Source organism: Cnephaeus nilssonii (assembly GCF_951640355.1).
Source record: "Cnephaeus nilssonii genome assembly, chromosome: 17".
In the NCBI taxonomy this organism is placed as follows: domain Eukaryota; kingdom Metazoa; phylum Chordata; class Mammalia; order Chiroptera; family Vespertilionidae; genus Cnephaeus; species Cnephaeus nilssonii.
The window spans coordinates 12,652,123-12,667,794 of NC_137088.1; the positions used below are offsets into that span (position 1 = coordinate 12,652,123).

Sequence of the window (15,672 nt, forward strand, 5' to 3'; positions counted from 1 at the left end):
TGCCTCCTGCACATCCCCTACTAGGGATGTGCCCACAACCAAGGTACACGCCCCTGACCAGAATCGAACCTGGGACCCTTGAGTCCGCAGGCCGACGCTCTATCCACTGAGCCAAACTGGTTAGGGCAACATTTTTAAAGGAAGTGTGTGTTGGCAGGCGGAAGAAGTGCTCAGCGACCTTTGGCTTCACAGTCTGAGAAGGTCCAGACGGCCTCGTGCTTTCAGTGAGTGTATGGGGAGCGGGCCGTACTGCAGTGAGTACGGGAACCAGGTAGAGTAGGGAAGACAGCCAAGGGCAGACAACCCACTCTGGAACGTCTGCTGTCCGTGAAGAGAACTAGGAAAGAGACAAATATTACACCTGGAAGAGGACCGAGGGGCCCAAGAGGTCGTGGGAGTTTGTTTTGTTCCCTTTATAAGAAGAGAGAGACTTAAGGTTATTTCAATGACACTGAGAAGGCTTGGAAGCGAAGGGGACCCTCAACAATTTCCTTGACTTCCCGGAGCCTTAATGTGCTCATATGAAAACATGGAAACTGGTTTCCACCTAGAGCCACCCCCATGGGCTTCCTGCAAGTACACCACTTAGAACAGGACCTGGGAACCGGCGTGGGCTCAATGAATGTTCGTTCTCTCCTTTCGCTCTCATGCTGACCATGGAGCGTGCACTGGCCTGGGAGAGGGGACGTGGGCGGGACACCAACAGCGTCCACTACCGTGGAGAACTGAGTTGCTCCATCAGTTCAGCGGAGCACGGGGTTTACAAAAATCCATTCGTCAGGTGGAGCCTGCCTGAGTGAGCCTGCTGAAATTTAGACTTTAATAATGATGAGCAGGATTGATCCCATAGGGGCACCCACACCTGGGTGGTGGTGGAGTGGATTGTGGAGGAGGGGTCTCAGCCACACAGCACGGGCTGTATGTCCACCACAACATCACGGTCCAGCCTCAGGTGGGACTTTTTTAGCCTTGACCATTAACCTAAGTGGCTGAGGACTTACTAAACTGCCAACTTCTCCCCTCTCTGGGTTAGTATTTCTCTAGCTTCGGTTCCTAGAGTCTGAGTCTGACTCTAGCCATTTAGTTTTCCATTCTCCGGTCCAAATCCATGCACCGTCTTGATGTCCACGCCCAGGTGGGCAGCACAGAATGTCTGCCGTACCTCTCCGGTGTTCTCAGTATCTAACTAGAATGGGTTGCTGCTCTAATTACAGAAAAAATCGGATGCTTTGCCCCTTAAGCGTGGATGCAGCAGACTTCCACGCGGTGTGTGGATTTCTTTGGGCGTCTTACTATTGCCAAGTTCCATGTCCATCTTCAAGGCCGCGTTTTCTCTCTGGCTGCGTGCACCCTAAGACGAGTCTCTGATCTCCCAGCATCCCAAGTGGCCACATAATCTCACCGTCAGTGTCCACAGGAGTCCCACTTGCAACCTTCCTAAGGAGCTGGCGTGGTCCCGCGGCGTCCTGACTACCCCCGGGGCCACCCTCCTGGCCTCACGTGGATTCAACACTCCTGCTCTCTCCTGAACTCAGGGGTCCCGTGGCCTCTGCCCCTGCTGGCGGGGAGGCTCTGTATCCCGTCTTAGTGGTTGGGGTGGGAGAGAACAGGAGCATAAGACAGACAGCCCAGGAGTGAGAGACTCGTAGGCTCTTCCTCTGTGATCTGCTCTGTTCTTTCTTCAAAATTCGCCCTGACGAAGGCTCCGAAAGGCCTTTAAGGTCTTCCACCCCAAACCCCATGGCTTCTGTTTGCACTTCCTAGTCTGTAATGTCAGGAACGTGAGTGACACCTCACCCGACCCGCCCCACTACCTCTGAGCTCAACAGCAAATAGGCGGCCGCTTCCTTTCCAGGTCTGTCGCAGCTGTAGAAACGGGGCACCTTCCCCAGTGAGGCCCCGAGAAAAGAGTGGCCGTCAGCCAGGCCAGACGCGCCCGGGCCATCGCTGTCCTGGGACTTTGCTGTTCCGTTCTTGATCAGCTCTGTTGAGGCGTAATTGGCACCCGGTGGACTGTACCCATTTAAAGTATAGAAGTCTCTGAGCTGTCACAGGTGTGTAACCCAGCGAACCACCACCACAGCCACAACAAAGACCATCCCCACCCTCCCCGGGCCTCCTGGGCCCTTTTCGAGGAGAGGAGCCTTACACAGCTGACTTCTCCTTTAATCTTCACACGTAGAAACGGCTTGTTCCAATGTACAGATGGGGAAACTGAGGCACGGGACGGGTTCCGTGATTTGCCTGCGCCACACAGCCAGAGAGAAGCAGAAACAAGACAGAAAGCCAGGCAGGCCTCACTCCAACATCTGCATCGGGTCTGTGCTTCCGCCGGGGGCGTCTACACCTCGGCTCGCCCTGCACACGGGTTGTTCCCTCAGAGAGTTCCTCTGCTCTTTCTGTCATTTCTAAAGCTCTCCTTTTGTTTCCTTAAATTACCTCCCGTTTCTATTTTTCTTCATCTCTTGGACTTGACTTCCTTTACAGAATAAGACATGAGACTGGAGCCGAATTCAGACTTTCCTTGTCAATATTGCCATATTTGTTCAGAGCTTCATCGAGCCAGTGGTTATTTCTGGCTTGTCTGGTTGTCTTTTTCAAAATTACTATTTTTAAAGGCTGTGTAGCCAAGACCAGAGAGAGAGAAAAAAAAGAAGGTCCGTGTGGGCTTCCAGCTATGCAACAGCATGAGAAAAGATGACGGCCCGAGGAGCATGCCAGGCTTCTGGCTCCGGCCTTGTGTACTTCACCCCTGACCCTGGAACGCCCGGATAAACAACACACAAGTGAGCCTTCTCCTCCCTCCCCCGAGCTCTGTCTCTCTGTGGTCCTCTGTTTTCCTAAAGGTAGAAACACACAGGGAATGGCCTGGTTTTTGCCAAGAGAACCCACGAAGTTTACATTTCCTGGACCTGTTGGTCTAACTCACAAGGCCCCGTGTTGTGTTCGCACAGGTTTCAGGGAGAGGGAGGGGAGGGGAGGGGAGGGGAGGGCTGGAAGGATGGCTGGAGGATTAAGGAGAGTGGGGACCCAGGAAAGCCAGGGGAGCGGAGAGAAAAAGCACCTCAGCTGGCCAGGAGCTGGGCTCCTGCTTCTGGTGGATGGAGTTCCATTGTTGGTTGAAATTCAGTGAGTCACAAACTTGACTGTCACTCATGAGGAGAAAAACAGGCTTGGGACACTTTTTCATGAGCAGACTATTTCTAAACACTCGGTGTCCTTGTCTTCATTTGAGGTTTGGGGAAAACTTGACACAGTGAGTGAGAACCTGTTTCTGAGCCAGAACCTTGACTTGTGAACCTGGGGAGATCAGAAGAGCTTAGCTCGGGGTCCAGGGCTGCCATCCAGAGATGCTTTTGGCTCAGGGAGCTGTGGAGACAAAACTTTCAGACAACAGACAGACAAACATACACACACCCTGAGCTCAGACTGACCGTAAGGGTCCAGGTCGAGGCAGGCCTCCCCATAGCCAGTGGGCTGACCTTTCCAGATTCTCAGCTCTAACCTTATACACTGAGTGGCCAGATTATTATGCGTTCAGAGATCATAATAATCTGGCCACTCAGTGTATGTTAGGCCAATGTTTCCTGCGTGAGGGAGGAAAATATGGCTCATGTCCTGCCCGCAGTCTCCAGGTACCTCTGACTCTGACATATTAAAGCTCATGGGATGGGTGGCATGCGAGAAGGAATTTAGCAGGCAGGGATTCTGTTCAAAACTAGAATTAAGGGGTCCTTTACTATTCTTTGCTACTATCACAAAGCAAATAATGCCCCGGCTGATGGACTCCCAGACTGAATCAAGCTGTATCAAAACTCCTGCACCTCTTCACTCACTCATTTATTCATTCAGCAGACAGGTCTGGAGTGTCTGCTACGTGCCAAGCGCCAGGCTGTGTGCTGGGAACACAAGGCAGAGGGGACATGTCCTTGTTCTCAGAGTTCCCCGGGCAGGGGAGCTGGGCAGGTGTGCAGTGTCAAGGTGGCATGTCAAGTGCCAGGTCACTGCCAGCACAGATGGGTGCTGTCCCCATAGTTCCGGTGAGTAACACGTTCCTCCCAAATGAGACCATTTAAGATCTATGTGTCAAGCATCAAGGTCTAGTTTGGTTTTACCCTGTCCGTGTAAAGGTAAGAAGTGTCTCTGAAATATTCTTAGCCAATCCTCATATCATAAATACCTTTCATTTTACCCATGACAACTCATTTCTAGTGGTTATCATCGTACTTATCAGGCCACTATTGTCACCAATAGAAAGCCATGTTAGATATTCAGGGTGCTCATTAGCAAAGCAATGTTTTTGATCAAGATACAGGTAATAGCCCTGGCCAGTTTGGCTCAGTGGATAGAGTGTTGGCCTGCAGACTGAAAGGTTCCGGGTTTGATTCTGGTCAAGGGCACATGCCCAGGTTGTGGGCTTGATCCCCAGTAGAGGCAGCCAATTGGTGATTCTCTCTCATTATTGATGTTTCTCTCTCTCTCTCCCTCTCCCTTCCTCTCTAAAATCAATAAAAACATATATATATATATATTTTTTTTTAAAAAGATACAGGTAATAGAAGCACTTGTAGTAGCCACATCTAGAGAGTGTGTTTCCTGGTGAAATGCTGTACGCTCCTCAATTTTAATTCTTATTTGGTAGCAACTGGTTTACAGCTTAATGGCAGTATCACACAGTGGATTCTTGAAACATTTCAAAGTACAAACATCCTAAGAAAAATGAATGCCTACTATCTTTATAATTGAATGACATCTTAACAAAGTATAATATTGTTGAATTTCCTTTCCTTCAAAGATTACAGACATTGTTCTTCTGTCTTCTATGGAATGCTGAGGAGAAATTATAGGCACGCCTGATTTAATTTTTGTTCTTGCTCATGATTTGCCTTTTCTGCCTGGTTATCAGTTAAATTATTCCTTTAAACTTGAGCATTCAGTAGCTAAATTCTGTGTCCGTTTTTACTGGAACATAGTGTGTGTTTTTTATCATTTGTTTAAATTTTTAAAAGTAACATAAATATAGAATTTTCAAAAATCAAAGGTTATAGAGCTCATCGAATTATCATATCATAAACACATCCAGATAAAAGAAATGGTAAAATAGGCCCCACTTTTAAAAATATATATTTTTATTGACTTCAGAGAGGAAGGGAGAGGGGGGGAGAGATAGAAACATCAATGATGAGAGAGAATCATTGATCAGCTGCCTCCTGCACGCCCCTTAATGGGGATCGAGCCTGCAACCAGGGCATGTGCCCTTGACCAGAATCAAACCCGGCATCCTTCAGTCCACAGTCCGACGCTCTATCCACTGAGCCAAACTGGCTAGGGCAAGCCCCACTTCTTGAAGTCCAAAGCTACACAATCACATTACAAAAGGACTTAATGTGGGGGAGAGCGGAGAATTGTGGCCATTTTTTAAATCCGTCTATCACAACCAGTCAGAGAAACCACATGAAACAATCCAACCACATTATCTTAAAGTCAAAGATTTAAGTCATGGCTTTGAATCTCCATCTGGATTCAGGATGATTGTCTATAAATACTGGTAAATCTTAGAGAAAAGTTTTGTCATAGTGGCTTTTGTTTTATTTTCTGCTGTGCTTTTAAGAAAGGGAGGTACTTCCATGCAAAACCTAATGTTTACTCAGCAGGATGGGTAAGAACTTGTGCACACCAAAGCTTTGCAACGCCACCTGACAGTCTCAAGAGCATGGGTTCTGTACCACAGGTTCCATGGGGACAGGGACTGTCTGTCCTAGTCACCAGTGATCCCAAGCCCCATCAGACACACAGTGGGCACTCAAGTGAGGTTTGTTGGAAGAGGGAGTAGATGAATGCAGTGCTTGGAATGATGGTGGCACAGAGAACGAGGCAGTGACACACAGTGAGTGTGCAGGAGGGCAGCCTGACCGAGCCCTGGGACCCGCATTTGAATTCTATGAGACCTAAGAACGGTCCAGCCATCTGAGGTGGCTTTTGTCTGGGGGTTGTGAACAGGACATCATGGGGTGAAGGGTTTCCTAAAATGATAACTGGGCTTTTTTTGAGCATAAAACATACATGCATTTTACATTTATCAGAAGTGTTTGCTCTTTAGCCACTGTTTCTTTTTTGACTGAGGACACAAGTAAAGTGAATGGGCTTAAATTTCAGGAGCAGATTAGAAAGGATTTTAAATGTTGTTTATAACTCTGCAAGTCATCAAATAAGCACCATGGAGTCTTATTAGTGTAATGAACCTGACAAGCTCAGTGACCAAAAGTAACCAACCACACAGGATGTTCTGATCATAAATCCCTAACTGGGCAGGTCACGGCGGGCAGTCACCTCCCAGGCCTACAGCTTCCTTAGCAAAGGTCAGTCTTGCCCTGAAGGGAGCCCTGTACATATTTCTTATGCATCGAGGATAACATACCTGTGAAATGACAGAGTGGTTTTCTTCTCTAGACCCCTCAGGGCACAAGAGCAGGCACCAGAGCACAGAGCCCCTCACTGTTATCTTGTTCCCCCGCATACCATCTCTACGTGCAGTGAATGTTAATTAACTAAGGATGCGCTTCTCCATTTCACTTCTTATCCATTTCTAGAGACTTCCCTGCTGTGCTTTCTCCAGCCTCCTTAATCTGCCACCGATGGATTCCATGTAACCCTCTCTAAGCCTTCTCCTCTGATTCTAAAGTGTAAAATAAGCTGCAAAACTGCCATCCTCTGGGCCATCTTCTCAGCCTGTTGAGATGTTGCTTCCGGGCATGTCCTCAAAATTTTGGCTCCGATCGCCCCTGGTGAAACTTTTCTATAGGTCTGGACATTCTTTTGCTGACATTTGAAATAAGCCAAATGCCCACGAATCCGGTCTCGGAGCCGGGGAACGTGCCACACAACGCCTCAGCATTCCCCCCAGACCTTGGTTCCAGAGACCTTTACACTCTGTGCTTTCCAAGGTGCAAAGTGAAGTGGGAAAAACTAAGACCTGTTTCTGCCCACAGAACACTGACACCAAAAATGTGCATCTGACGGGGAAGGTTGGGGTCTCACACTAACAACCAGTTCTCCGAGTCTCCCGACAGTAGCCGGGTGTCCTACAACTGAATTGAATTCTAACACTCACTACCTAGAGTTAGTGCCAACCCCACGGGTTAAGCGCTCAGTCCCACAAAACTGCCCCCCACCCCCGCACCCCGCTCCCCTCAACTTCAGACATCAACCGCAAGTCCGGGGCCTCCCATACTGCTGACTGACTGGCTCTAAATTGCGGGTTCTCACCACCCCCTCCTCGGGCTCCATAATTTGCTAGCATGGCCCACAGAACAATGACCAGCTTATTAGAAAGGATACAGAGGAAGAGGTGCACAGGGAGAGGTCTGGAAGGATCCAGGGCACAGGAGCTCCTGTCCCTGTGAAGCTGGGGTGAGTCACCCTCCTGGCACATGGATGCATTCACCAACCTGGAGCTCTCCCAACCCTGTGGTTTCTGGGTTTCCATGGAAGTTTCATTACATAGGCATGATGGATGAAATCGCGGCCATTGGGAGTGAGCGCAGTCTCCAGCTCCTCCCTACTTCCTCCTCCCTCCTCCCCGGAGGTTAGGGAATGGGGGCTGATCGTTCCAACCCTCTCATCACATGGTTGGTTCCTCTGACAACCAGCCCCCCACCATCCTGAAGCTATCGAGGGGCCCACTAAGTCACCTCATTACCATAAACTCCTCTATGGTGAAGAAGCTTGTTATGAATAACAAAAGTTGTGCTTATCACTCTTATCCCTCAGGAAATTCCAAGGGTTTTAGGGGCCCTCATGCCAGGAACCAGGGGCAAAGACACATCTATGTTTCGTATATCCCAATATCCTAGGGAGGGTTTCTGTTGTAATAGTTAAGTGTGTCTTCCTGTAGAACTTGCCTTGTAAAGACCACAGAGAATGGGAAAGCCCAGCAGGCTGCTCTCTTCTGAGGACACAGCGTCCTGAGCCGCTGGCCTTACTTTCGGGGCCTCCTGACTGGGGCCTCCGTTCATGCCTCCTCAGGGGATTCAGAAGACTTCACAGCGTAGTCTTAAAAGAGCAAATCAAAAGGCGCATTTTTACTTAATTATAACATACACATTACAAGGGAATGATCAATAACTTATCAGAAAAGAAACAAGGAATGTTAGCCACCACCCAAGTCAAGAAGTAGAACGAACGTTGCCAGTAACCCCAAAGCCCTGCTTATGCCCAGACTCAGCATCACCCCTCTCTCCTATACCACCATCCTGACTTTTAACATCATAGAGTAGTTTTGTCTGTTTTTGAACTTTATGTAAATAGAATCACCCAGAGTGTGTTCTTTTGTGCCCGGCTTCTTCTGTTCCACATTGCGGCTGAGAGAGTCATCCGTGCCCTTGTCGGCGTGGTGGTTGGTTCATGTTCATTGTGTGAATAAAGAGTGGGGCAGCCCTAACTGGTTTGGCTCAATGGATAGAGCGTTGGCCTGCGGACTGAGGGGTCCCGGGTTTGATTCCGGCCAAGGGCATATGCCTGGGTTGCGGGCTTGATCCCCTAGTGGGGAGCGTGCAGGAGGCAGCCGATCAATGATTCTCTCTCATCATTGATGTTCCTGTCACTCTCTCCCTCTTCCTTCCTCTCTAAGGTCAATAAAATATATTTTTTTTAAAAAAGAGTGGGGCAAAAGTAGGTTTACAGTGGTGAGTATGCAAAACAGAGTTTTGTATTCTTGTATTAGTTTCTATATAAACAACTGCAAACCTACTTTTGCCCCACCCTCCTACAACGGTGTATATGTCAGTTCTGCAGCTAGTGGACATTTGAATTGTTCCCAGGTTTGGGTTATCATGCACATTCTGGTGCCTGTCTCTCGGTACCCATGTGCACACATTGCTGTTGAGTGTATATTCAGTAGTGGAATTGCTGTGTCACAGAGCACAGACATGTTCAGTTTCAGCAGCCCAGTTTTCCGTAACAGTTGTTCCAATTCTCACTCCCACCGACGGTGCTGCACATCCTTGTCAGCCTGCTGAATTTTGGCCATTCTGGTGCTATGTAATGGTATCTCATCATGGCTGTAATTAGCATTTCTCTTTTACGATTGGGGTTGAGCATCTTTACACATTCAATGTCTGTTTAGATTTCTTTTTTGTGCCAATTCAAGTATCTTGCCAACTTTGCGAAGGTTTCTCTGTCCATTTATTACACGTTTGTAGGAGCTCTTTATACATTCTGGATACGAACCTTTGAGGATTATATGTATTGCAAATATCTTCAACTCTGTGGCTTGCCCTTTGACTCCCTTCCTGGTGTCTTTGATGAACAAGAAGTTCATAATGTCCATGTAATCCTGTTATCAATTTTTGGGCCAGTACCACAGTCCTAAAAAGTACTCCAGTGTTATAGTAAACCTGGAGATCTTGTAGTGTACCTCCTCCAGCTTTTCACTTCTTTTTCAAGAATACCTTGTCTACTCTTGGCCTTTTGCATTTCCATAAATTTTAATATCAGCTTGTCAGTGTCTCAGATTTATTAGGATTGTATTAAATCTAGACAGATCAATTTGGACAGACTTGGTAACACTTTGAGCCTTCCATTACATGAACATGGTCCATCCCCTCATTTATTTAGGTCTTCTTTAATTTTGCTCAGCAATATTTTGTGCCATTAGAAATATTGCACGTCTTTTATTAGATTTATTCCTAGGTGTTTGATTTTTTTTTTAACGCTATGGCAAGTGGCATCTTTTTACATTGTTGTTTTCTGTTTATTGATGGTATATAGAAATACAACTGATATTTTATATGGACTATAGACCCAGTGCTCTTGATAAAGTCACATACTAATTGTAACAGCTTTTATATGTAGATTCTTTGGGTTAATCTGTCGTACACAGTCATATCATCTGTGAATGAGAGTTTTATTTCATCTGTTTCAGTCCCTATCCTTTCTATTTCCCTTTCTCGTGTTCTACACGGGCTCTGTGACCTTGGACCTAACACAGTTTTCCCTCCCTTTCCTTCCAGATGAGGCGGAGGCACATATTGACTATGAAGATAATTTCCCTGATGACAGGTCTGTGTCATTCCGAGAGCTCATGGAGGATTCCCGGACAGAGGCCGAGGAGGACAGGGGTCAAGGAGAAGCCCCCGAGGAGGCCCCAAAACAGGACCGTCTGGTCTCCATTTCTGCGGGGAGAGAAAACATAGCCCAGGATACAGCCTTTGGGCCAACGACAGGCTTGCCCAGCGCTGGGAGCAGCGTTCCCACAGACCTGCCAGGATCGGTACTGAAAGGGAAGTACTTGTTCTGGCTTCCTGCTCAGACCTTCCACAAGCTTGAGCTGGAAAAGGAGATGGATGATGACACCAAAAAGCGGCTTCCTGCTGGAGACAACCAGAGTGGCATAACGTTGGCCCCAGGTGACCCTGAAACCAAGGTGACCTACAGCAGCACTGGGGGAGCCTCGGGGCCATATGTAGGCAGGAATGATAGCAAGGCAGGGGACCCGATGGTGAGCAGCAGCGACGAGTCCTGGTTAGACGGCTACCCTGTGACCGATGGGGCTTGGAGGAAGACAGAGGCCGAAGAGGAGGAAGTGGAAGAAGATGGGGACAAGGGGGATGGGTCAGTAGGGCTGGAAGAATGTGCGCTATTTACTTCCCATCAGCCCGTTCTCGTGGAGGTTAATAAGCCCAGGAGTACCACCCTCACACCGAATGAGGACACGACCCACAGTTCAGTTCTTCCATCTCAAACGCTAGATGCCGAAGCTTCTGCTCTCAGACCCAAGAGTGTGTCTGAAACCGAGGGTCCCAGCAAGGGAGATGGTGGCTTGACCAGGTACCAGTCAACTGTCCCTTGGAGGTTTGCCATAGAGAGGTCTCCTGTGGCCACCTTACCCTATGACCTCACCAGCTCTACCCTGGAGACAGTAACAACTGCTGTCCCAAAGACGCCCAACCACATTCCCTCAACTACCATGGCAGCCACCCAGGTTGCCATGGAAACCACGGCTCCCGAGGTCCAGGATAACTTCCCATACCTGCTGTCAGAGGACTTCTTGGGACAGGAAGGCCCTGGTCCAGGTGCAACTGAGGAGCTCCTTCCAACCATGGAGCCATGTGTAGGAGACGAGTGTCCCAGCTTCAGCAGAGGCCCCGTCATCGCCACGATCGTCACCGTCCTGTGCCTGCTGCTGCTCCTGGCAGGCGTGGCGGCCGTGTGGGGCTACCGCAGGTGCCAGCACAAGAGCTCCGTGTACAAGCTGAACGTCGGCCAGCGGCAGGCTCGGCACTACCACCAGCAGATCGAGATGGAGAAGGTCTAGCCACCTTCAGCGTGGGCTCTCCCAAAGCCACCTGGTAGGAAAACGAACGGTGCCACATCACATTGGTAAACACCGATCGTGCACTAGAGCGTGAAACAGGTGGACTAGGGCTTGCCTTTTGCTCTCAGGTCTTTGTTTTCTAGGCTGAGAAGTATCTCTGAGGTACCTGGCAGGACAGCTTTGATGGTGTCATCACACATGTCGGTATCTCCTCAGCCATCTGCCCTGGAATGAATCGCACTCATCCCCAGACCTGGGCTGGGGTCCCTAATTCCACCACGAGATCAAAACTCACTTCTTGCTTCATCATACTATTGTCTTCAAGAAATAAAATGACTGCCTCCGTGACCTGGAATTTTTGCAATAGGCACAATAAATGGAGCATTTGAGAGCAGTGTCACTTAGGATACAGATATTTAAGTGTTGGGAATGGGGTATAGAAGAATAATGGATTATTTCCTTTTAAAGTGATGTTGCTGAGGGCAAATGAGCTAAGAACCAGGACATAGTCTGGAAGCTTTGAGACTTTTGTTTGTTGAAATTGGAGAGAATTAAGACTGGTATTTTGTTGGAGATGGGGAAGGGGAAGGTGAGGAGTGGCCGGACACACATCCGTGTCTATTCCCTCCATTCTGTGGGGCAGCCCATCGTGTTTTGAAAAATAAGGTCAGCTTTGTACCGGTAAGCACTATTTCCTCTCGGAAATGGCATAGTTGTCCTTGACCGGTCTGTGCCTAGGAATGTCTTAGAATTTTTGCCAGGACTAACAGAGCTCAGTCCTTGGTTTCCTCTCTCCGGATTAGCCATTTCTCTGAACTCCAGTAAAAGGGAATGACATGGGAGAGAAGAAAAGTTTTAAGAGGGCTAAGGACTAGGATATTAGGTATGGATACCTACTTGATGGAGAAAACATAGGAACTGAAAATGTGAAATGACCTGTGCCCATCTGTTCTTCACTCTGTTGTGACAATCGTGAGCTCCATGGAAACAGCATGAGCCCAGGATGGATTCATCTGGCTGTAGAGCCGTTTCATAGCGTCTAGATCATCTTATGGTGGCTCAGCAAGAACTGTTTATGACGGTGGTTCTCAGAGCAGGGTCCTCGGATCAGAGGCATCAGCTTCTCCTGGAATCAGGCTGGAGCTGCAAATTTTCTGGTGCCAGCCCAGACTCAGGAGGCGGAAACCCTGTGGGTAGGCCTGGCTCTATGTTTCAACTAGCCCTCCGGCGATTTAAATGCAACTCAAGTTTGAGAACCGTTTGGTTTATGATGAGCTTTGAGGTGCACTGAAGCCCAGAGGCCAGAAGATGAATAACACCTGTGGTTTGTCTTGCACGGAAGTCAACGTGTGACTGAGGCAGCGTTCGAAGCTCCTGCAACACCATCTCCAGCGGCTTCCTGGTATTGGCACAGGAACAAAACACATCACACTTTTCTAATACGAATCACCTTCTTAGAAATCGTTCTCACTGGTAGAAAGTGATGAAGGCATACCTGGATTTTGAGACTCTAAGAGTCCAAGTGTTTTTGTGTGTCGTAAGAGGGATCCTGAACTGCTTTACAAGTGAAAAGTTGGTGGTGGTGTTGTACCCGAGGATAAAAAGAATTCTTGCAACGTGTTTTCTACCCTGCCACCTCTTTTCGGCACAAGCTTTGGAAAAATAATAGTCTAAGTGGCTAAAAAGGCAGCACAGCAAAATGAAAGACCTTCGTCTCCATATTGGGCAAAACGAAGACCTGAAGGTACCAAATGGAATGCCTACCTATGTGTCAGATGAAACCTAGAACAATAGGAACGAAATGCCTTCTGCATGTAGCCAAAGCAAAACACAACAGAATAAAAGCCAGAGACTGTATATATTTATAAACTAGATTCTTTTCTAATCTATTACAAGATAGCTTTTCTATTTTTAACTATGTAAAATAACCTCCGTCTCAGCATTGGGATTGTGTTATCCAACTATATGTTAATAATCCAAGAACGTTCACGTAACACCAACCCCAAAATGGGTCATATTAATACAGGTGTATTAATACATTTATTACAAATATATTAATACACGTAAATGTATTATTTCCTAGACACGAACTGCAGAATAAGCCCAACACATAAGTTTTTAGGTTTCCATTGATTTGGTGTCATCTAAAATTAATGCTAGAGGATCTAAAAAGCATGTAGAAAGCGAATGATTAAAACGCTGTCATTATTGCATGTTTTGAGACTAGCAAATGTTGTAATGTTCATGAAAATCGGGGGAGGGGTTCTATTAACACAAAGCTTCTGCGATATTTAAAATAAATAAATATTTCCCTAAATAGTTGTTTAATGTATTTTATATCTAGGTTACATTCACAATGGCTTTAAAAAAAAAAAAAAAAAGATTAGCTTGAAAATAATGTCTTAATACTTGCTGTGTCTAAGCTACCTCTCTAAGCCTAGCTCTCCCCACAGCAGGATTTCAGGGGACTCTGCAGAGCTCCTGCCCCCTCCTCGTTATCCTCCTCCCTCTTCCTCACCCAACCAGAGATTACTCACCTCTCTCACAGGCTTTGCTTCAGGGGATCCAGACCTAAGACATCTGTCAACGCGCAAACTCTTATTCCCATGTCGCCACTACTCAATCCAAACTTTCCCACTGTATCCTCTACAGTTCTTGGGCCGACATCAATAAAATCTGTGTCTGCCACCGCTTCTTCTGGAAGGGGGTGTTGGAACTCTCGCTGCCGTGGGTCTGCTCTTGCACTGGCTGGCTCCTCACTCTTTCCATCTGCCTCCTTCTACTCCCTCCTTTCTCCTTGCCTGGCCTTTAGAGACAGGCATGGACCATGGTGGCTGTTGGCGGTCAGGCCTGAAGGTGTTTTCGGTCCTTTGTGTGCAATAGTGACTCTTCTGTCACTTCTCAGACCTTGGCAGGGAGGGAACAACTCATCAGATCCAAAGCAAGGCCTGGATTCAAAATATTTTTCCTGCCCTAGCCGGTTTGGCTCAGTGGATAGAGTGTCGGCCTGCAGACCAAAGGGTCCTGGGTTTGATTCCGGTCAAGGGCATGTACCTCGGTTGCTGGGCCCTGGTCAGGGCGTGTGCAGAAGGCAACCAATCATTGTGTTTCTCTCACATCGATATTTCTCTCTGTCTTTCCCTCTCTCTAAAAATCAATTAAAAAAAAAAAAAAGTTTTTCCTAATGTGACCCCAGGTCTCTGAACGAGAACCTTCCTTGGGAGAGTGAACCTCTAGCTCCTGAAAGGCCCCGGGCCTGCTCACGGCTAATCAGGACCACTTGCTGCGAGAGATCTGACAGTCCTTGGGGAAAGGGCTCTGCTTTGCTAAGTCAATGTCAGAAATCTCACGGGCCTGGGAAAACAAGAGCTCATTAGAACAGGCAGCCCAGAATGACCGGGTGTGGTTACAGTCTCATCCATCAGATAGAGAATGAAAACTGTAAAGAATACGCAAAATAAGACATATTAATGTGATTTTTAAAAATCATCAGTTTTTAATAATTTTCTAGGCTCTCAATTTCCCACAAGAGCGAGATTGTCTAAACTGCCCTTCCCAAGGGAGGAGGGATGGAAAGACATCAGCAACCTTCATAGTTTGGCCTACCGACCGCCACCCTCAAGTGGGCAGTGAAGCTCTGTGGTTGCTCCGGGACCTGTTTGCCACATTTTTCTTTATTTTTTATTTTATTTTTTTTTTCAGAGAGGAAGAGAGAGAATGAAGGGAGAGAATCATTGATTAGCTGCCTCTTGCATGCCCCACATTGGGGATCGAGCCTGCAATCCTGGCATGTGCCCTGACTGGGAATCAAACCATGATCTCCTGGCTCACAGGTCAATGCTCAACCACTGAGCGATGCTGGCCAGGCCCCATTTCTTTCTTTTTCTTTTTTTAAATATATTTTATTGATTTTTTGCAGAGAGGAAGGGAGAGGGATAGAGAGTTAGAAACATTGATGAGAGAGAAACATCAATCAGCTACCTCCTGCACACCCCTCCCCCGGGGATGTGCCTGCAACCAAGGTACATGCCCTTGACCGGAATCGAACCTGAGACCCTTGAGTCCGCAGGCCGACGCTCTATCCACTGAGCCAACCCGGTTAGGATGAGGCCCCATTTCTTACTTTCTTCCTATTCTTTTCTGGTAAAAAGAGGCACCAGTATGTTACCCTACCAGCTGCAAGGAGGTAGCGAGCCAATTCATTTCTTCAACAAGCCCCAAAGCCAGATCTGTGTGGGGCGATGTCAGGAGCTAAGGTCTGGTGGCTCCCAGGCCGGCCCGAGGGAGAGAAGCATCCTCCTGTGGCACAAACCCCAGCCGCTCCTGACTCCCTTCTGGGGTAGGAGAGGGTCAGTCGA

The 15,672-nt window shown here is 47.8% G+C and overlaps 1 protein-coding gene across 1 annotated transcript in view; it reads left to right on the top strand.

Annotated features, from left to right (window-relative positions):
- Positions 1-13,722, top strand: part of SUSD5 (sushi domain containing 5) — a gene marked incomplete at its 5' end in the record, with an annotated part of 38,470 nt that extends 24,748 nt beyond the window's left edge. The window contains one exon of the mRNA XM_079795305.1: positions 10,011-13,722. Within this exon, the coding sequence (XP_079651431.1) occupies positions 10,011-11,314 (1,304 nt within the window). The 3' untranslated portion in view covers positions 11,315-13,722. The remainder of the gene's footprint in view (positions 1-10,010) is intronic.
- Between the last annotated feature and the right edge of the window lie 1,950 nt (positions 13,723-15,672).